This window comes from Carassius auratus, chromosome 17, assembly GCF_003368295.1.
Source record: "Carassius auratus strain Wakin chromosome 17, ASM336829v1, whole genome shotgun sequence".
Taxonomy (NCBI): domain Eukaryota; kingdom Metazoa; phylum Chordata; class Actinopteri; order Cypriniformes; family Cyprinidae; genus Carassius; species Carassius auratus.
The window spans coordinates 11,531,270-11,554,031 of record NC_039259.1 but is presented as its reverse complement, the minus strand read 5'-3'; the positions used below and the strand labels follow the sequence as shown (position 1 = coordinate 11,554,031).

At 37.7% G+C, this 22,762-nt stretch overlaps 1 protein-coding gene across 4 annotated transcripts in view; it reads right to left on the bottom strand.

Annotated features, from left to right (window-relative positions):
* Positions 1 to 6,696: 6,696 nt before the first annotated feature.
* Positions 6,697 to 22,762, bottom strand: part of LOC113117265 (alpha-(1,6)-fucosyltransferase-like) — an 86,989-nt gene continuing 70,923 nt past the window's right edge. For all 4 annotated transcript variants that reach the window (XM_026285815.1, XM_026285813.1, XM_026285812.1 and 1 more), the window contains 8 exons: positions 22,092 to 22,210; positions 20,206 to 20,368; positions 18,826 to 18,940; positions 14,416 to 14,653; positions 11,411 to 11,657; positions 10,524 to 10,700; positions 9,407 to 9,557; positions 6,697 to 8,060 (listed from right to left, as the gene is read on the bottom strand). In XM_026285815.1, the coding sequence (XP_026141600.1) occupies positions 7,728 to 8,060; positions 9,407 to 9,557; positions 10,524 to 10,700; positions 11,411 to 11,657; positions 14,416 to 14,653; positions 18,826 to 18,940; positions 20,206 to 20,368; positions 22,092 to 22,210 (1,543 nt within the window). In that variant the 3' untranslated portion in view covers positions 6,697 to 7,727. The remainder of the gene's footprint in view (positions 8,061 to 9,406; positions 9,558 to 10,523; positions 10,701 to 11,410; positions 11,658 to 14,415; positions 14,654 to 18,825; positions 18,941 to 20,205; positions 20,369 to 22,091; positions 22,211 to 22,762) is intronic.

Genomic DNA, 22,762 nt, shown 5'->3' with positions numbered 1-22,762 from the left:
GCCCAAACAAAGTAGTTTTACTTTCTCAATGAAACAGCGTCACACACCATGGCCTTGAGTAAGCGGAAGACGGCTTGAATGAACAGAGACGGGCGGCTTTGAGAACGGCGCGGTCGGCAGATTCTACAAAGGAACAGTACATGACTTGCACATGACTTCCAAGAAAAAATTAATAAATTGTGCTCACAATTGACTAATTCGTTCACTCAATGTACTAAAATGTGCACACGATTACTATTGCAATTAGTATTGCAATTTAGTAAACTGACGGAATTAATTAGTAAATCGTGTGCACTATTTATTTATAAATCTAGTAAACGAAATAGTAAATTGAGGGAACGCAATGGTAATCGTGTGCACGTTTTTGTACACTGAGGGAACAAATTAATAAATCGTGCACATGATTTAGCCTACTATTTTTTTCCCACATGTCATGTGCGGGGCTCCGTATTAAACAGAAATTTCTATCAATTTTTTATTTTATTTTTTATGTGAAGTCTGATACAAGTCTGGTTAATGCACTGCAAGAAGGTCAAGACCTTAGAGGTGGGACAGACCTAAAGAAAACAAACCTTTTAACGTGTTTAAAATTATCAGTTTTTTATCTATTTATCTGTGTCTATCTATCTATCTATCTAGATAATTATTTATTTTTTAAAAAGTAGCAGGGACAAAGTATGAAAAGCATTGAATAATAATGTAGCAGACACTTGTGTCTTTAGGGCACTAACAGTAGATGTATTAGTGGGTCAGGTCTACAGCCGTAAACTGAGGTTAAGTACTTTGCTCAAGGGCACAAGAGTGAATGCTCAGGATAAACAGTTGCATGGATTTAACCTAGACCCTCTCAAAAGCCAGCCCAGATCATTAACTACACCACCAGTCAAATCAGCCATTGTTTTTTTTGTTTTTTTTTTTTTTTTTTTTTTGCTGAAACCATGTGCTCACCATATAAAATTCACTTCAACTGGTAAGCATAGACATTCACTGACAAAAAAATACACCAGAATAAGACCCGAATGCCTGTTCCAGTAGAATTTATATATTGAGGAGTGTGGAATAATCCCCTCGGGATCCAATAGAGAACATCTCGTGGAGGTCTTTTCTTTCACCCATCATCCTTTCTAGCTTTGTTTACCTCTTTATCCAACTCATTCTTCTCCGCTGTCAAAAGCAGCACAGTTCCTCCATACACTTTTTCTTCCTCTGCTTTCACCACATATTTATTCAAGTGTCAGAAAGTGACACCTTAATTACAGCAGATGACCTGCGGTCCCGAAGAGAGTAGCCACTCTTTCACACTCTCCTCTCCTCTCGTTCACCAACTGCTGGACAAGGTCATGGTCAATGCCCAGCCTTTTGTAGTGTTTTTTTTTACTAGGGGAGAGCTGGGTTTTACTGAAAGTTTAAATATCTTTAACACATAATCTATTTTTATATCAAATTAAATTGCTCAAAAATAAATAAATAAATAAATAAACACATTTAAAAAAACAAAACATCAATTTGAAATAAAACTACGGAGCCCCGCACATGACATGCAAGAAAAAATAAATAAATTGTGTGCACGATTTACTAATTACATGATTACTATAGCGTACACTCGATTTATAAATTGTGCTCACGATTTACTAATTCGTTCCCTCGAGGGAATGAATTAGTAAATAGAGGGAACCCAATAGTAATCGTGTGCACGTTTTAGTACATTGAGGGAACGAATTAGTAAATTGTGCACGCAATTTATTTATTTTTTCTTGCATGTCATATGCGGGGTTCCATAAAAAACTATTAATCAAATTAAAAAAACATTTTTTTGAAATAGTTTGTAATAAATGAATAATAATAAAGTAATAAAATACTTATAAAGTAAAATGTTCCCTTTTTTTTACTTTATTTTTTCTATGAATTTTTATGCGGATCCCTTATAGTCCCCACTTCGCTTGAAAACCCCTGAATTAAAGTGTCTCATGCTCAGAGGACTAAAGCAGCAATTCTATGGTAAAAGAGCTTATGAAGATGGAATATTGGTTGAATGAATGAAAAGAAAACCTAGATCTATGTCTTGGCACATGCTGTCGCACAGACATGAGCGTACACAGTCCATTTAATGACAGCACAAATGACAGACAATTACCTCTTTTCAATGCAGAATCCTCCAAAAAGCTTTTAAAGTAACGGATTCCATCTGCTGTCTGATGTGCTTCAGTGATTTCTCATTTACGAAGCTGACGAAGTCATTTGTCATTTCAAAGCATCCATACGACTCGCCGCCAGTTGGCTGAGAGAAAGCGGGAGGGGAAGTTTCACCATTTAAAAGCTGCTGGGGTCACTGGCATCATTTCCAGAAATGTCAGAGAATCTCTAAACTGCTTCATATGTATAATGAAGGTCAGTTTAGGACTGGTTTAGAAAGGGTTTGTGTGTGAAAAAAGCATGGAAAGCTTTCATGTGTGGGTCTGTGAAACAAGTAGGCATTGCAATACTCTTTTGAAGACTGAATTGTAATTACACAATACATGGCAATTATCACAAATGCAGTAGTGTGTTTCTTCAACTTAGGGACTTTTATGTTCCAGGGGGTCGATATTTATTAAAATGAACAGACTTTTGTCTTTTAAGAGTATAAAAAAAAAAAAAGCTTCAGAGAGAAAAATTCTACATAAAAAAACCCTGACAAATGACTATGATAAAAGTCGAGCCCACTTTTCAGTCTTAGGCCTTCGGGAAGGCTTACCTTAAGCACACATTGACATTCAGTAACTGAGTCCTGATTGATTTAGGAAGGAATCATACTATACCCTCTTCCCTTCAAATCTCTATTCTATAGTCCTGTATCTAGAGCGGAAAAAGACAGATGGAGAGGGAGAGACGAGGAGCGGCTGTAAAAATAAAGACGTTTAACGTGTGAAGAGATAAGAGCCGTGCTGCAATTTCTCGGCGTGTCGCGGCAGAGACGCAACCTCTTAATCACCCGAGCTATCAGATCAGCCCAGCTGCTAACAGCGCTAAAAGCTACGACGTTAGAGGACCAGAAACACACTGTTGCAGCCAACATGCAAACTAATGCCAACGAGAGAGCGATAGAGGGTGACATGGGGGTCTTTGGCAGTTAATTGAGGCCGCAGGCAGACAGGATGCTAATCATTCTAGAAAACCTATTCTAGAGGCAATTCTTCAATTCCTGCTTCTACAAATTGTTGCCCTTCGTTGGAGCACTTCATCTTCTGCCTCCTTGAGAATTACAGCTGCTGTTTTGTAAATATCCAGTTCAGTTAAAGGGATAGTTTACCCACAATTGAAACTTTGCCCATTTATTCACCGTAATGCCATTCCATACCTGCTGTTCTTTCCTCTGTAAGACACAAAAATAGATATTTAATGCTTATTGTTGGCATGTTTGATCTTACTGTGAAAGATTCATCCATGAATACTTTTAATTTTTTATTAAAATGTCATAATTGGATCTTTGGATTAAATGACTTCTCTTTTCCGTGTATATCAGATTCATCCAATCATTTCTTTTGCGTAAACCAGTCCCTTTCTTCCAGTCGAAAGCGAGCTCACATTCAGATATAGCAATATAATATATTACTTCTTCTTTTTTACATAATCTGGTTCATGCCAGTTACAATATGGAAGAAAAGATCTGTTGCTACAGTAAATAACACATCTATAATGCCACAGAGGAATGCTATCATTGGAATCACTTTCAGAGCGATTATTTTCCAGGTGATGAATGACAAAAACATTGTTAGACAATCATAATCCATCCTGCTTTAAGAGCTTCAGCATTTAAAGCAGCAGATAACAAAACAGCAGCTTGTGCTTATGGATGCTAATATAGTTATAATTACCTTTATAATCATTATTCTTGGTGTAAATGGGCCCTTATGGAATTCAATTTCTCTGTTCCTCAAGCAAAATTATCACATGATTTCAATAATAATATGGGCCACTTTTATGAAACTTTTAAGGAATTTTTGTCATTTTTGAAGTTTGAAAACCCCTATTCTTTACATAGAAAATAGCAGCATAAACATTTAGCTAAATATGTTCTTTTGGCTTCCACAGAATAAAGAAAGAAATACTGGATAAGGACAGGAAAATGCTGACAGACTTGTAAATTGACATGATCATGAGATTATGAAAGACATGTCATCTACAGTACAATGTTTACAGCAAGGCCCAATATTATCTGTGCTGGAATCAGGCCATAACACAGAGGAACCCAAGAGGCACCAGACAACAGATCCAGTCTTCTGATAGCAGTCCAAGACCAACATGACATCCTGCTGGGAGAGGGAGCTTATTTTCCCGTTGTATTTTCATTAGCTTATATGCATTCATTGGTCAATTTAATAAATAATTGTAAATGGCAATTTCAATCGAATACCTGTTTAGAGTGTGCTGTGGTTTAATTAATGAGATCAGCGAGTGACTTGTGTGTTCAGGAACACCTCAGAGAAACACACAGTCTGTTAGGGCCACCGCTGGGAACTGAACTCAGTTTCAGAGCTGTAATTTGGGCTAAGACACACACTCACACACACATACATCTGATTTGTAATTAACTGTTGACAGGACAGAAAATATCATCTCTCCATGGTACTAAAATTGCATAGTGGATGGAACATGTAAACCCACGTTTGTTTTGTTAACAGGGTGGTGACTTTTACTGTATTTAGCCAATATGGTGCTAACATTATCTATACCTTAACCCTACACTGATATCATATATTTGTGACCCTGGACCACAAAAGCAGTCTTAAGTAGCACAGTATATATTTGTAGCAATAGCCAAATATCAAATATCAGCCAAAAATCAACAGGATATTAAGTAAAGATCATGAAGATATTTAGCAAATTTCCTACCGTAAATATATCAAAACCTCATTTTTGATTAGTAATAATATGCATTGCTAAGAACTTCATTTGGACAACTTTAAAGGTAATTTTCAAAAATTAAGATTCAAGCTTTTTAAATAGTTTTATCTCAGCCAAATATCGTATTTTCCTAATAAATGGAAATCTCATTTAGTCATATATAAATCTCAATGTAAAATAATTTACCCTTATGACTAGTTTTGTGGTCCAGGGTAACATTTTATCATTTAACATTATGCAAGGCCAGGGGTTTTCAAACTGTAAAAGTGAATTACCATTTTATTTTGCCTTCTAACATAAATGGAAATAAATTTATTATACAGAGAGATAAAATTCAGTGCAAAGAAACCATGTACTTAATAGAAATTAAATATACACATAATATTATATGGTTTAACAGCATAAACGAGTTTTAGTAAAAAGCCGTCTATAAAAGTGTGGTTTTGGAAACTAACAGTTTTAACAGACCTTAAACTGTCATGCTCATACAACAGCAGTTAGCGCCACATCACAGACGGTAATCAATGGCTGCATCCGAAAACTGAAAAATGCTGCCTTCGGAGGACACATTCCAAGGTAGGAAAACATCAAGGCATGTCCGAAATCAATGTCAGCCTCATTTCCTTTCTCCTGAGATGCCTTCATCTGGCCGGTTTTTGAAGGCAGCATAGATGTATCCCTCGCTGCCTTTGATATCCCACAATCCTGTGCGTTCCATTCTGTGACCGTTAAGCCAAAAAATAAAGATGGCGTCTGAAAGTTGCGGTCGGTGGTCAGTTTGTGTGTAAATGTATGTTTCTGAACAACGTTTTCCACTTTTTATGTCATTTCTAGCGAGAAGTTAATATTGCAGTAATGAAATATCCACTTAGTTATCACCGAAGCTCTCTATATTTTGCTGTAGATCGTTAAATCATTACTCCGCCTCAGAAGCCTGTCCGAAATCCATTTCATGAGGTGCCTCCGGGCAAAAACGCTGCCTGCAAAGTCATTGCCTGATTAGACAGCAAGGCAGCAAGTCACCTGCCTAAGTTTTCGGATGCAGCCAATGTAACAATAAAAAATGGCGACCGTGGGAGCGTTGCTGTTATATTACCTGAGTATAGCACCCAGCCTTTGGGTCACACAAAGACCACAGGCCTGGCGAGTGGATCTCTAGCACAGCCAACACAGCGACGGCATCCAAAATCACCTGCTGGACGTCACACTTAAAAGTCGCGCAACTTTATGGAACGAAGAACGACTGTCGCATTGAATTACGTGCAGACAACTCTCGATTAATATTTGTTCATTCACACGAGAGATTTATCGACTCTACGATTTTGAGTCAGTTATACAGTTGGTGCGCTTATAAAATACGTAACTCTCGTTTACAGTATGAAAAGTGTGTAAAAACAACAGAGCTCTAAAACAGAACTGAAAAAAAGTATTCTGCTACTGTGAATATTCTGACAATATAAAAATTGACATTTTTTATTATATCTTAAATTTTGTTAGCATTTTGGTGAAGAGGTGAAAGTGAGGGTCTACTCATTGGCTGACTGCAAATTCCTTCAAAAACACTTCTTTTCAGAGGAATTATAAAACTGGCACAAACCAATGTCAAGCTGTGTCAGTGCAATAATTAAATAATAATTAAAATATACTAATCTAGTATTCTAATTTCAATGAAACACCATGGGACTCCCCAATTTGTGTCCCGCAGCCCCTCCTCAGTTTGAACACTGTTGAATAGAGCCTTATAAGATTGAACTCAATTGTCCTTAAAGAATAGCCAACACACACAAAATTAAAATACAGACAGAAACCCAATTTGGCTGATCAAGTTTATTTGATCTGCTTACCAAAGAGACAATGCCCGCAAACATAAAACAATGAACAACTCATTCATGATTAACTCAAATTTATAATGACAGCAAGTACGTGTCATTGTTACCATAATTATTCTTTCTTTTACCATCCTCATCAATAATATTAGTATCATTATCTTCATATTAAGTGACATTTTCTTATCTGTATTTGTATTTTAAAATGTAATAACATTAAATGATCTCTTAAAAAACATGATGGACACATGAATGTGGATAAGACACTAAATGGAAAGGGGGGGAGGAGTGTAAATCTGCGTGGAAAGGCTGGTCCATAAGGCTCCAGAGTCAAAACTCGTCCAGTAAAAGTGAGTCAATTGCCCTGATAGGCACCGTTTTCCAATCCGCACACACACACAAACACATGATAAACCTTACAATGAAAATAAAAACAGCATAAGTCACATTTAAAAGCACAGTATGGCAGTGGAAATTAACAGCTCATGGGTGTGAAGTGGAGTGTCAGTTGGCATAGTGATGGCATGAGAGAAACGAGTTGAGTGAGGCTAGAGTAAAGGATGTCATCATTGTGCACAAGGAGGTATAAGAGCATAGGAGGACGAGAATAACCCGGGTTTATGATTCCCTTGTCATGATCAGTTTGGAGTTGCAAAGTCACTTCTTCCAGTTGTTTTCTTAAATTAACATATTCAGTTCCCTTCATTACCCGGAGATTAATTAGAAAGTACCTACAGTACAGTGTCTTCCGTTTCTGTTGCCTTGAGTTCATCCTCTTTGTTTTTATTTTTTTGTCTTCCACAACCCTGATCGCCATTTCAGGGAGACTCAAAGGTCCAAGCACCAGAGTTAGGAAGCTGTCCCTAAACCCTGTGAAGAACCCCTAGACAACACACACACCGACACACCTACACGAACACATTCATACACACTCACACACAAAGTGCATTCCCATTCGGGTGGTCCAGGGTTTCCTCATTTCAAAAACGAGAGTATTTGCGCTGTCTTTGTCTAAATCTACGGCTTCTTAAGAAGTTTGTCCGCTTCTGGGTACATGGGATACTTCACTGTCTCAATCTTCTCTTTGACTTTATAAGAGGGGTAGAGGCCTGTGCGGCCGGTTTTGCGGTTGATTCCCTTGGAGTATCCATCCCAATGGTTGCCCGCAACACCAATCACATCTCCAGGCTCAAGAGGGATGTCGTCGCTATTGCGTGGTTGGTGCGGGTAGATAGCGATCTGGTTGTGGGCATTCTGCCCACCGAAGTAATAGATGTCATCGAGGGAATAGAAGTAGGACGAGGCGTCTGGGTGGAGAGTCTGCATGATCTCATAGGCCACTCGACACACCTGCGCACAATGGAAATGAAAACAAAGACACGTTCACAAGCTGCTTTCAAGCTGAATCTTCAGAGCAGAGTGGAGTTAAGAGGACAAGCAGGTGCACCTGACAAAGATGAATGGACTTTACAATGGTTAAGTGCTACTCATGAAAAGCTGAAGTAAAGATTAAGGACTATTAGAACAAAGTAACCACAGACTGCTCATGAACAGTCTAGAGCATATGGCACATAAAAATGTCAAGATTGCGATTTCTTTGCTTGGATCTGACTGGCTGGCCTTTCTGGGAGTTTTTAATCAGTCTGTCAAAAAACTAAGTCTTGTTTTTAATGGATCAGCCTGCTATAATGATGGATTCAGAGGAGCCACTGGACAAAAAGTTGCCTTTCTAAAGCTGGACACGATGTACGATATTGATGGTTCTTTACAATTGCTGATAAGTCTACAACAGGGGAAGTGAACCCTGGTCCTGGAGGGATAAGTTCCTGCAGAGTTCAGCTCCAAACCTAATAAAACACCAGAACTTGGTAATAAAAGTTTTCAGGGTTACTTGAAAATAAAAGCCAGGGTGGAGCAGGTTTTGAATTGAACTCTGCAGAAATATAGTCCCTTCAGGAGCAAGGTTGGCAACCCCTGCTCTACAATATGACTCCAGTGAGATTGGTACACTGTGACATCCACGTATTTTATGTCAGAGTGTACGGTGTAGCTATGTATAGTAGCAAAGATTTGATGCCAATTGTTCTGTTGAAAAACTGGACTTAGAAGACTAGTCTTCTGCCAATGAATATGTCGCATTAAATAATCAAATAATGGTGATCTGTAATACAAATATTGTTTAATATAATTGATTTTGCAGGTCAAAATCGACAGCCAAAAACTACACAGTGTGAACATGCATAGTGGGAAGTGGGCGATTCCTGGCTAGGAGAAATGGGCCAGACTTTCAACTGGTAGTAGAACGTTTGGATCTGCAAGACTACTGATTGCCAGATGTCATGTCTGGCATGAAAAAATAAAACCACAAACCACACAGTCTGCATTGTACTTGTGAAGATTATGACATGAGTATATCCATAAAAAAAGCTAAAGTTTAACAAAGTAGACTGTAGAAGAAATAAATAACCAAAAACCCCAAAGCAAATCGGCAACACAGTTTTTAAACAAGTAAATATTAAAAAATCTAAAAAATTAAGGGTTATCAAACAGTCAAGTCTTAACCCCATAGAAATGCTGTGGGAGGTTTGGGCACTTCATCCAAAAAAAAAAAAAAAACCTGCAAAGCAAAAGGGATAAATAGTTCATGTAGGAGACGAACAGAACAAAATTTTCTGCCAAAGTGGGTCAAACTGTACCTGTGAAGAGAAGGTGCACACTAAGAAATTGGTCCTGGAGAGGAAGTGGATATCCAGGATGACTCCTCTCAGAGAGTTTTCAGTGTAGCGGTTGTGCAGCCCAGCTGACCATGAAATAGAATTATCACTAATAAATTCATAATCAGGATACCTGTGCACAAACGAAAAACAAATATGGGTTAAAAGGTCCTCCCTGATGGCACACCTCTTTCTGTGTTCCAAAGCATGGTCTGCAGCCTTCAGGCACGTTCTTGATGTCAAGGCTTTTCCAAACAGAGGGGAGCACAGAATGCACAATTTGCCAATAAAGGAATCCCAGAATGCATTACATGCTCAAATTTGAATATAAGATGGTGGAGGGAGAATGGGAAAAGAACAAATTAATTAAAAATGGGTTTAATTAAAAAATAACAATATCAACCAAAATATGTGTGCTTTGTATTTATTTATTTTTGTATTGAGCTATTAGAATAGCAACATGCTAACGTCAGATTGACTGTGACCGTTCACATCAAGAATAGCACTTGTAAAGATAACTACTGTATATAGATAACTATATTAGCATTCACATTAACACATATTATTACGCGGCTCTGGAAAACGAAGATTTTAAAACATTTTAGTCTTAAATCTTTTATTGCCTTTATTTATTATGTGGTGAAATATTGTGTAATTAGTAGTTTGACTGCACCGTTTCCCTTAAATATCCGTCTAATTTTGAACTTGCCGCTTGCTCACAACTGCTGTGTTCATGGAAGCTTTGCATTCAAATTTTTCAACTCAAATCAATATTTCGTGCAATGCAATTATGTCATCTGCCATTTTGAGTGCTCAAGCTCGTTAAAGTTGGGTGGATTCTGATTGGCTGATTGTCTGTTTTTATTATTTACCAGCTGAAAAAAATTCTGAAAGTGATTCCAATGATATTGTCCATCTGTGTCCTCACTGTTATAGCTATGGTGTGGATTATTCTCAGAATAGAACAAATAATAAAACTTTTGTTATAGTTATTGTCCTTGGTGTGAACTAAAAAAATTGTTGCCATGTAAAGTGTTTTTAAGCAACACAACATGTGATATTAAGACTTGTTTTCATAGACTGTATAAAGTGTGCTCACTTAGACTTGGCCTCCTGCAGTAGAGAGGGGTCGTCAGTGGCGAGGTAAACCCGTTTCTTGTCCACATGCATGCGCTGGGCCAGACTCTGGTAGTGGTCCTCAACATGCACCATGTACTCCTCTATTGGGTGGAATGCCGCCTCAGTCCCTACCTTATCTGTCCGGCGCACATGCACCCTGGAGAGATGAGCAAAACCTGGGTTAGCCTGATTGTGCGCGTCCGTGTGAGAAAGCGATTCAAGGTCGACAAAGAACAGGGAAAAATACAGACCAGCAGAATAAAAATTCTTTCTATTTTTTTAAACAGATGTTCAAAGGTTTTGCGCTTTGGGGTGCCGATTTTCTCAAAATGCCAACCATTATGTGTCTATGTGTGAGTGTAAGGATGGGTGGCTGAATAAAGTAAGAATAGAGAGTAAGAGAGAGAGAGAGAAAGATGGCTGTGAGTGGTTGCGCTCCCAGTAGAGAGCAAAGTGGGTGTAAGTGGAGACTGATTGTTAGAGCAGTCTTGGTTTGTGTGAAAGGGTCTCCCTCCTCCTTTTCTCCCCCTCCGTTCTTCTCACACATAAATACATTCAAAACCTATCAGTGCCTGTCTTTCCCAAACTTGAGGTTTACATCACAGGACACACATTGGCTAATTTCCATTAACTTTAATTCTATTTGTACAAAACTTATGTCAATTTTTAACCCCCTAAATAAATAATACAAAACTAAATGTAATATATACATTAATTGTAAAAAAATGTAAATAGGCAAATTTATTTAAATTCAGTAATATAGTAAGCATAGTATATTCTGTCTCAGAAAGCTCCACCAATAAAACACAGTGAAACATGCACAGTAATATCTGGACTGATGTGATGCTTTGATATGAAATGTCTCACCCTATAATGGGGTGCTTGAAGCCCAGCTTGGTGGTGGTCTCTTCCATTTCCTTCAACAGCCAAGCCTGAGGGCGGATCAGGTACTTAACAAACTGAGACACCCACCACACAGGTGGGTCTCCATGAAGCCTCTGAATCCGGTCCGCAAGGTCTTCGGGGATGGCCAGGGGCAGGTACGGAGGACGAGGGTGCAGGCTGTCCACGATCGGCAACTCGATGACCTGAACATCCCGATCGTTTGCTTCACCTACAGACGATGCACACGACAATGAGCGGAAAAGATCAAAAGAATGCACTGGAGAAATGAAATGTTGTGGTACGGACTGTAAATTGGCCAAACATGCTTTTCCAATATGAGATTAATTTACAATTAGCAAGTCAATAAAGCTTGATGGGGGAGCAGCTCGCTCGGAATATAGCGCGGGGGCTAAAAACACGAGAGCAGGAGAGGGAAAAAAGACAACCTTATGCCAGAAACATATCGAACAGAAACAAACCAATACACATGCTTGGTGAAAACATTAAAAGCAGGAGGCAATCTGAATCTGTGCATACTTTACTTTATATTACGTTAACGCCTTTGGCAGGTAGTTGTATCCAAAGTGACTTACAGTGTTTTCAAGGTGTACATTTTGACAGTGAATATACGGCATATTCTCCAAGCATGTTCTCGCATTAGTGTGGCGCAACAAACCTCAAGGGCTGAGATGATGGAGCTCCCTTCAAATGTTGGTGCCATTACAATGGATGTGTTATTAGGTGCGTACATTCACACACAAGAGCATGTTTCAGGCCTTAGGGATGCACAATATACTGAAAGCCATTGTAGTGTGTGTGTGTGTGTGTATGTGTATACATACATACATCTTCTCCTGTCTGTTAATACTGTAATATGGTCCAATACCAATATGGCTTCCAGTATATTGTGCATGTATATATATATATTTTTAGGCATCATACATTGGTGGTTGGCAGAATGATGAATATATGCTCATTATATTGATGGCTAAAACACTATAGATCCGGATCAAAAGGTACTAACTATTGAAAAGTCCATATTATTAAACCACTAGCATAAAGTAATAGAATAAAACGTTATCAGGGAAAAATGTCTTCAAAGAGTGTGCGTGCCAGGTTTAAATTATGCCTTATGCAGCATTAAATGTTAAAAAGTATTTCTCACACAAAGAAGTGTTGGAGAATCTCCCTAGCCGTTCTTATATAACCTTGCTGTTAGGCTCTTTGCATGGGGATGAGGTTTTTCCAGCCCAGCACCCCTCATTGCACTGATAAACAAAATAACTCTCCCTCTCTCTCTCATCCTCATTAGAGCAGCAAGAGAATCTAAATTACATCTTGTCCTTGCATCCTGATGAATAAATTGAAGGGGGGGGCTTCAGGGGAGGAGGCTTCTTTATTATTTTAAATTCATCTGTGCGCCTGTACCGCTGAAGTGGCACTGATTCATTTTAATGCTGCGTGTGTTTTGGTATGCATATTGCTGGGGGTCATTTTCTCTAAACGCCAGCAGGATTATCCTGAAGGATTTGGTCTGCCCTTTGACCCCATGCATGTCATAACTAGAGGCATTAACAGGGTTGTGTTATGTATATTATAGAGAACCGTCTCTCGAAAGGTCCAATACAATTAGGCTGAATTCATTTGGGCACCGTCAGTATGTGTGTATATTATGAGAATCCAAGATGTTAATGCTAATGTATAAAAACTGATGGAATGGCATTAGCAATACCAAGGTCATGGGTTCAGTTCATTCCCAGGGAATGTGAAAAGCAGAGAGTCCTGGTCTACTCTGAGCTCAGCCCTGAATATATTGTAAGTCGCTTTGGATAAAAGTGCCTGGCAAATGCATAAATGTAACGTAATGAGTTGGAATAGCATGTTTAATATAACTCGCTTGCACAGTCTCCATCTTTGTCAATCTCACTGGTCCATGGAGTGCAGAAACTCAGGCTTTAGGGCGAACTAAGAGAGATTGTGTCCTCTGGGAGGAAAGAGTGATGGGAAGGCGCTGCTTTGTTTTGAAGTCATTTCTTTCATGTTTTAAAGGCAGTCTCTCCTTCCCCTCCGCTTTGCTTTTAGAGCACAGCAGGTTCACTCCAGCTGTAGACAGATTCCTCTGAACACTGGGTTTAGTCTATTAGACAGACTCGTACACTGGGCCAGTGTAGATAAAAATGACCATTAGTATGTTTCCCAAATGAACATTTGAAAAATGTCCATTATTGAATACATGTTTGTGAATCTGTTGCATTTATGAAAAATCAATCAGATGACCCTTACTCAGCCCAATCCTTAATCTCAACACAAGAAACAAACAGATGAAATGTAGACTTGAGGCAGACTCAGTCTACACAGTGTAGACTCATCACAATTTTACCTGAAAATTACCTGACTGAATGTAACTGACCCTTTCACCAGAGTTTGATTGACAGCCGATCTGACCAATCATAATGCAGAATCTGCCATTTTGTTAGACAAACTAACTAGACAGGAGAGTAGATTCATGTCAGTCAACTTGAACTTGAAAAATAGTGTGTAATGACATCTTTCCGTGGTTGAAACAAGATACCCTCTGATGTTCATTCATGTTTATTTCATGCTAAAACTAGTAAAGAGGAAGAGATTAGTGAATTAGTGTGAATTAGAAGCGATTCACATGCTGCTTGGCGCTGTAGCAATCTGTCATGACACATTAAAGAGCCACAAAATGGTATTTATTTTGTTTATTTTTTTTTTTAAATGACAAAATTTTAAAGCTGACACTTTGTTTCATACCACAGGTAACCTGCTCTGTCTTTTCTTGCGATGTATTTTGTCGCAGAACATGATGTGAAAATGTAAAAATAATCCCAAATGCCCAAATTATTTACAAATAATCCCAAACTTTTCAAAAGGCAGCACAATTCTAAATGATAAAAACAGCCAGTTTAATTCAAAGGACCAGAAACAGGGTGACAGATTTGAGGTACATGTGTGTTACTGACCAGACCAGTGTCCAGTGGAGGCCCCCGTGCGGTCAGTGCAAGTGTCGCTGACAGGTTTAAAAACAGTCTCCCATCCGCCGGTGGCGTAGCGCCAGTTCTGCGACTCCAGTATGAGGGTGCGCTGCGTGCCATAGGCAATCATGAAGCAGTACACCACATGATGCAGCTGGCAGCCGTAACCACAGCCCTTATTGATGTTACACAGCAGCTTGCGAGCCTTGCTGCAGTCCTGAGGGTTCTGCAGATACAGATCAGAAGAGAGAGAGAGAGGACTGAGGAGCTTTCTACACATTCAGTGGACACTTTTAGATGAGGAAATCACACTTTAAACATCTGAATTTCATTACATGTGTAGAAATACAGTTTGAGGCTGCTGTATATCGTATTTTTTATAGTTCAGCAGGTTCCTTGATCTGCTGGATGTCAAAAACAGCACATGAATTTGAATTTGGCAGAACAAGTGTGACTTCTGTACCGAGCTGCTCATGGAGACATTTGTTTTATACATGTTTCTTGGCCACCAGTAAAACATGATGTAATAAAAAAAAAAAAAAAAAAAAAAAAAAAAATAGAGAAGCAGTTTATCTCCAATCATCTCACACATTAAAATATTTTTAGTATGTGCTGGAGGAAATTATAAATTTGGCTCTGTCACCAGAAGTATATAACATCTGAATGATCTTGGATGGATGAAAGAAGACGAAACAAACAGGACGGAAAATGCTCCTTCCATCTATCGCTGTTTCTCTCGTACTGAGACAATAGAGAAGCGAATGACTGGAGTTAAGAGAAAGAAAGGAGCAAGAGAGCGCACTGTAGATGGATGACAGCAGTGTAGTGAGACAGACAGAGGACTGTCATTTCTCATAAGAGACACAGATTCTTTGTTATCAACCTGTCTGTCTCTCACACACAAAGTAAAATACACTCCATCACTTTAATCACACTCCAGCTCTCATTACTGCTCTAACCTGTCTCTCTGATGGAGAGCACTGACACTAAGCTATTAGTCAAAGTTAACACAGTACTAGTAGCACAAAAGGTTTCCATTAGGCCAAATGACTAGGTTATAATACAGAGCAGTGTTTCCCAGTCTTTGTCTCACCTATCAGTAAGGCTAAATATTTAGAGATCATCGGCATCAAGAAATAAGAAAAGGGCTTATTTTGCCTCATATTCCAATGGTTTCAAGTAGCATTATCATTAGTATTCATAAAAATGGCCATAATAACAATGATACATATTTGAGACATTTAATGGGATAAAACTAATCAAATTTTCATGAAAAACACTCTTGTGTGGTTGAATGGTAAATTTATTTTAAGAAATTCTCAATGTTATATTTTAGAAAACAGAATAAAGTTTCTAAACAAATATTATCCCATACTTTTCCAGAACTGAAAAGCACTAAATACGGTGTATAAAGAGTCTAACTTACAGACCCCTAACCATAAAACTGTATATGGTGTATAACTGGGAAAGAATTTGGGAATTTTCTGTATTAAGATAAGTAAATAAACAGATTATGTAATAAAAACATTTTACCACAAGAAACGAATTGTAGTTCACACAAGTCATTCAAATTATCACTGCACCTTTTGAACTAGCTTCTACTGAATGACAAATGAATTTCCGCCGACTGTAGAGTTTGATTGGAGATATGGCCTTGAGAGTTAAAGTAAATGATATTTAAAACTAAGCCTATTAATTACAAAGATAAGCCTATTTATTATGTTCTCTTATTAAATAGCTGTATTTTATTATTTGCACTTGGCATTGCATGCTGTACGTCTGACCCCTTTTTATTTAATACCATTGCTTTATGAAACTTAAATATAACCACAAATATGCAGTTACAAATATGGAGATTATCAGGTAAAAGCATCAGTTGTCTAAAGCCATAAATGTGTTGTTGACTTTCCAACTGTAACTTCAGCATGTGACGCGGTTTAAAGTCTTTCTGCAGGAGCCATTCAGGCTGCGGGTTAAACACACAGAATCAAGCTGAGCTCTGCTGATTACAGCCTGTGTGCTTGTGCGTGGCACTGCATTGTGTTACAGCTGAATGTCAGTTTAGTCTCCAGAGTGGAGTCAGCGCAAAACAACCGCCCCATCCCATCTCAGAGAGAGGGACAATATACTGCTGTCCCGCCAATTGCAATATAATCACCCCTCTCATTGATATATGGGGAGAGGGAAGAAGGAGGTGGGTGAGTGAATGAATGAGATCTTGTTCAGCTATAGATTGTATTCAAAACAGAAGCAATATTTCATTTGAAGAACAAACAAAACATGCAGTCAAAACGGAGGCTTGGGGGTTGGAAGTATTGCCAAATGCTTAAGACATGGAGAAGGACCCCCTCAATATCCATAAGAGCCATGCAAAATAAGTAATTCAAAGAAAATTTCTCACATTTTTACATTTAATCCAGCCAAATCTTGAAAGTTTGGATTTATTTTTCACAGAAGTAGAGTTCATTGAATATGTCATAACGTTGAGTACTTCCATCCCCTTGTAGTCATTATCTGTTCATTTCAAATTAAAAAATAGCATCCAATGGTTGTGATTGAATCAGTGTTTTTAAGCAAATCTTTTAAGTGAACAGAACATATCCACATACTAACACACATTTTGTTCACTGAAGTATCTTTGTCTTAAAGAATTGGTCATGAGCAAATCACATTTGGAGCCTTAAAGAAGCACCTTTTTATTACATTAAATTAAACACTTCTTCAAGAGCCTCTAATTAGAATTTTAACACACAGTTATTAACAACAAACAATGCTTGTTTTAGTCTTCTGTGCAATTCTGTGTTTTTAATTAACTGGTTTAGTAAATTATTCAGTGATTCATTCATAACAGAAAAAGTCTTATGGTCTGATATATGGCACACTGAGGGAATGGGCTCACAAATATGAAAGAATCTCTTTAGTCAATATGACTAAGGTTGTGCCGATAAACGATAGTATCGTGTATCGACGATAGTCAGAGATATCGACATAAGCAGATTTCTCTGTCGATAGTCAAGACGATATTATGCTCATTCTCCTATCAATGTATTAAATAATAATAGTAATAATAATAACTATTATTATTATTTTTTTATTAGGCAGCCTATTATAATTCGGCTATCAAACTGCCCAGCTATTTCAGCACTGCATTCCACACAGACACACACACACACACACACACACACACACACACACACACACACACACGCAAAAGCTAAACAGAGATTCGCAGCAGCAACAGAGATGGCGAGTCAGGAGCAATCCGATGAAAAGTTGGCATTTTCAAGGTGGAGATATAAGCACTACTTCAAATTCATTGTGGTCTAATGCAAGAACGTGCATGTAATGAGTAGCCTACATGTAATGTGTGACACACGCATGTATACGTGGCCAAAAACAATTTTCTTACAAAGATAATACTTGAAGTGCACGATAAAACTCTTGCTGTCTGTTGACATGCAATAAATATCAAACGTTATGTACTTGTGAAAACTGCTAAAAAAACAAACACATTCTTTGACATACAGCAACTTTTTTTTTTTTTTACAGTAACACAAATAGTTACTTTCCCTGGTAACGAGTTACTTTTATTATAGAGTAATTCAGTTACTAACTCAGTTACTTTTTGGAACAAGTAGTGAGTAACTATAACTAATTACTTTTTTAAAGTAACGTTCCCAACAGTGGTTAGAATGCATCTCATTCTTGTTTCTGTGGCGGTGCATCGGCCTCGTCATACAGTGCGGTCCGTATCGCTGTATGACTGATGTAGCAGTTCAAGTCAACTTTACTCCAAATATATCAACTTACCTGTTTTGAATACTTTATATTTAACTTGGTCATTTATGTCCAATATTAGTGTTAAACTGCATGACTTTCAATTAAATATACTATTAATTTTCACCATCGACTGATTTTGCAAAACATTTAGACTGATAACTTCCGTGCGCAGATGCTGCAAATTTGTCACAGGACGCGCAATATGACAGTTGCATCCGACTATATGAACTAGCTATTTTAAATACATTGTATTTAACGTTAGTTTATCAGTATGTTTGAAAGTATATTTTTATTATTATTGGTGATTCCACAGGCTCTCTCTCTCGCGCACCAGCGTGGTTTAAAACACCAAATAGTTATGATTTGACAAGAACAAAGAGTCTCTCTCTTGCTCCACCCATGCACGATAATATCGTGTATCGTCGATCTCATGGGCTGACGATATGACGATCTGAAAAATGGCCATAACGCCCAACACTAAATATGAGCCAAAGGATATGAGTTATGGGGTGCCATCTAGACTACAGTCTTAAAAAAATAAAATCTTCCTAAAGAAAGAAAATCAAAAGGAAAAAACAAAAAACAAAAAAACAAAAAACAAAGGCGTGCATACTATACCTGTAGGTACATGATTCTGTTCTGTACTAGGTCAGACAGTTCTTTAGCTTCTTTCTCTCTCCAATCTCCAGCACCGTCCGCCTGGCTCAGATGATACAGGTCTGTCATGATGGACCTAAAGATTACATAAAGACCACTGTAAAACACAGCTCAAAACTCTGAACAACTGCATCAAACCATTTCTGCTAATTAAACCAATTTATTATTGGCTAATTACAGAGCATTTTGTAAAGAAATAATATTAAATTAGTTTTACAGTCACAAACTATAGTCAGCCTGGCCTAAGAACTCTTAATCATCCACACTACAATTAAAAGCACTCTAGTAATTTTTTCATTTTTTAGCTTCTGTTCAGCATTACATGGATGTCTTTTTCTGAAGCGCGAGCAAACGTGCTGATCTAAACATACACACCCATTAAACCCCAGTAATGGTATTCCTACCCCATGAGATTACATGCTGTTTAGAAAGAGATTAGAGATGGAGAGAATTTTTCCCCTTTAATAAAATATAGCACATGATTAGGACAAGTGAAATTGAGCTTACACAAAAAAGGAAGTAAAGTCAGCATATATGTGTATCATGGGTATGTATTCCTCTACGCAGGGATTCAAAAGTATTAAACAGTTATTCATCTCTTCTATTGTACAACAAAATGTTTTGAGGCCTTGGATATTTAAAATGTGGAGAAGAGGCCCCTGAAGTGAATTTCAGTTTTTGCTATAATGTAGATTTGATGACAGCTGTATAGGGACCAAGCTAATCATTTCAAATGTATCCAGGCAAAGTGTTTATATTATGATATTTCACTGTTGCATTTATGTTGACTTAATTTCATAATTAACAGAAATAATGGTTCAGACTGGTAAGTTATTTTAATTCATTCATTGAGTGGAAGTATTTATCATAACTTGACAGGATACTGTGTTTTTATGTTTAGACACAAAAAAATTACCTTAAAAAGTCTCTAAAGATCAATTCCACAGAGCAAATAAATAAGTTGATTTCTCATACTGGTGAGGAGGTATATTTATTTGGAATCACATTTACACTACCGTTCAAAAGTTTGTTAAGATATTTTCTTACTAAATTAATACTTTTTATTAAGAAATTAAGAAATTGATACTTTCTTCAGCAAGGACAGTAAAAACTGACAGTAAATACCTTTATAATGTTACAAATCTGTAGTTCAAATAAATGCTGTGTTTTGAACTGTCTAGTCAACAATTTTTTTCAGCATTTTTTGTTGACTCGACACTTAAAAAAACAGCATTTATTTGAAATACAAATTTGTAACATTATAAAGGTATTTACTGTCAGTTTTGTATACTGTCAATGTCATTCTAAGTATATATACAGTACTGGATGTGTGTGTGTAACCTCTGCTGGTGTCCAAGGTCCTGCAGGAGTGTGTCCACATGTTTTTGTAGTGCTCCAGTGTCCACCAGTGCTAGTTTCTTCAACTCACTGCGAACAAAATACCATAATTCCTTCACGCCATTCTCCACCTTCCTCCTTAGCTCCTCCTGGTCCTTTCCTGGACCTGCACACACACACACACACACACACACACAAACATTAATATTATTTAAATGCTAATGGTTACTACTGACATGAAAGACCAATATAAATCAGCCAGGTCCACTAAATGGCCTACAGTATATCTCTACTCTTTGTGATTATTGCCATCAGCCGATATCCATTTTTACCTGTCGTGAGACAGATAATGCAAAACCAAAGTATACCTAGTATGTTTCCATATTTTTGAGTGAATTTTGAACTTCAGAGTTTTCACACAGATATTAAGCAGCTCAACTACTTTCAACCTTGATAATAAGAAATGCTTCTTGAGCAACAAATCGGCAAATTAGAATGATTTCTGATCAAAAAATCATGGGACACAGAACACTAAAGTAATGGCTGCTGAAAATTCAACTATGCATCACAGAAATAAGTTACATTTTAAAATATGCTAAACTAGAGAACGGTTTAAGTTGTAATAATATATGTCAAAATATTACTGTTTTCTGTATTTTTGATACAATGAATGCAGCACACACTTCTTTCAAAGAAACATCACAAAATTTGAAATGATGATGTGTACGTAATTTCATTTAAACAATTCTGAATATGTAATTTACTCATTAATATAAAATCAAATAGAATAACTCTGCATTATATACCATGCTGTCTAGATACCTGGATTAACATCACCCATTAATAAACCCATATCACCACAATTGAAGAAGGTGCAACAACTAGCATTTGGGGAATTATATTCATGGATGGAGGATGATACACTGGGTATTACCCATATCACTAAATGACATACTGATGTGCTGTTGTCGTAGACTGTCAGACCTGTATATGTGAGTGAATGCACAAAGATGTGTGTGGGACTAAAAAGCTGTGATATTCAATAAGGGTATCAGTGGCTGTAAGACAATCCGGCACACAGCTGTGATCCTCTGTGTATAGTGTTCCACTTGTTCTCCCTCTCAAAAGATCATTCAGTGCAATACTATAAGGACTGCTGACCCAGAAACCAGCCACAGAGAATGTGTGTGTGAGTGTGTGTGTGTGTATTATGTGAACCAGCAGATGATCCAGGGATACTGGTTAACTTATGATGCTATTAAGCTTTGAGCCTGTCACACACACACACACACACACACACACATGTGTGTATGTGCGTGCGTGAAAAGAAGGCAAAGGTTGGCTAAAGGACAATTTACACAGACTCCCTGTAGTGATACGACCGTCCTTGACTGTGAACTCTCATACACACATACACACACACGCACACTTTTCATCCATATTAAAAGGTTCCTATTAATTTGACGCGTTTCATCTTTCCTTCACTCAGCATTAACAGCAAGCCATTACAGCACATCTGAAAAAGAGCTGTCAGCCCTCACACACTCACATGCGTGTGTGTGTGTGTGTGTGTGTGTGTGTGTGTGTGTGTGTGTGCATTTGCTTAACTATACTTTAGGATGAGCAGAAGTTAACTAAATCTGGTGTTTAGAGACACATTTAAGGTACAAAAACTAAAATTATCATTTCTAGTTGTACTTTTAGAGTTAGACTTTGGTTGGGATTAGTTAATTAGTTTTATTTATTAAGAAATTAATTAAAATTAAATTAAAATGTATTGAAATGTATGAAATTTTGGCAGGTAATTGTGAAAATGTTAAATTTGATGTTAGCTTTACATAAAAACGATATTGTATAGTTAATTTAGATAACTGTATATATTTACACACCATCAGCAGGAAGGCTACGGTAAGAGTTGATTTTCTCCTTAGCTTTGATCAGTTGTTCTTCAAGGTTGCGTAATTTACCCATGGCTCCGGGACCACCATCGGCCTGTCCTTCAGGTAACCTGGAAGACAGAGAGAGAGAGAGACATGTTAGCATGACCACTGTCTGGGGAATCGACATGTTCTTACACTGCGTTACCGCTTCGGAACATTCAAGCTCCTGTGAGAGTGAAACGTGTTGTCTACTGGGTCAAGGTGAATTGTGGTTGGCTAATTTCCCAGGGGTCTTTGCTCCTTGCTTCCAGTGCCAATTTAATGCAATGATAAGTTGCGGCAGCCACTGCGGGCAATTCATTTGGTGGCAGGGGCTATTCATCACACACAGCACACAAACAGTTGACCGAAGCCTGCCCAGCGTGGGCTCCTTACGTCCACCACACACATTCTCATCTTATAAACTTCATTACTGACGAACATCCCAAGACCTGAACCTCCATCATTCCCTGACACTCCTTCAGAGAAATCTAGTTAATTTATGAGATGACTTCCTTTGGTAGACAACAGGTCCTGCATATTCTCTCTCACACACACACAATATTAGTTTAGCTATCAACATACTAATTCTATTGCTTTTATATAAAGCTAATTATAATTTCAATACAGCAGGGTTCTCA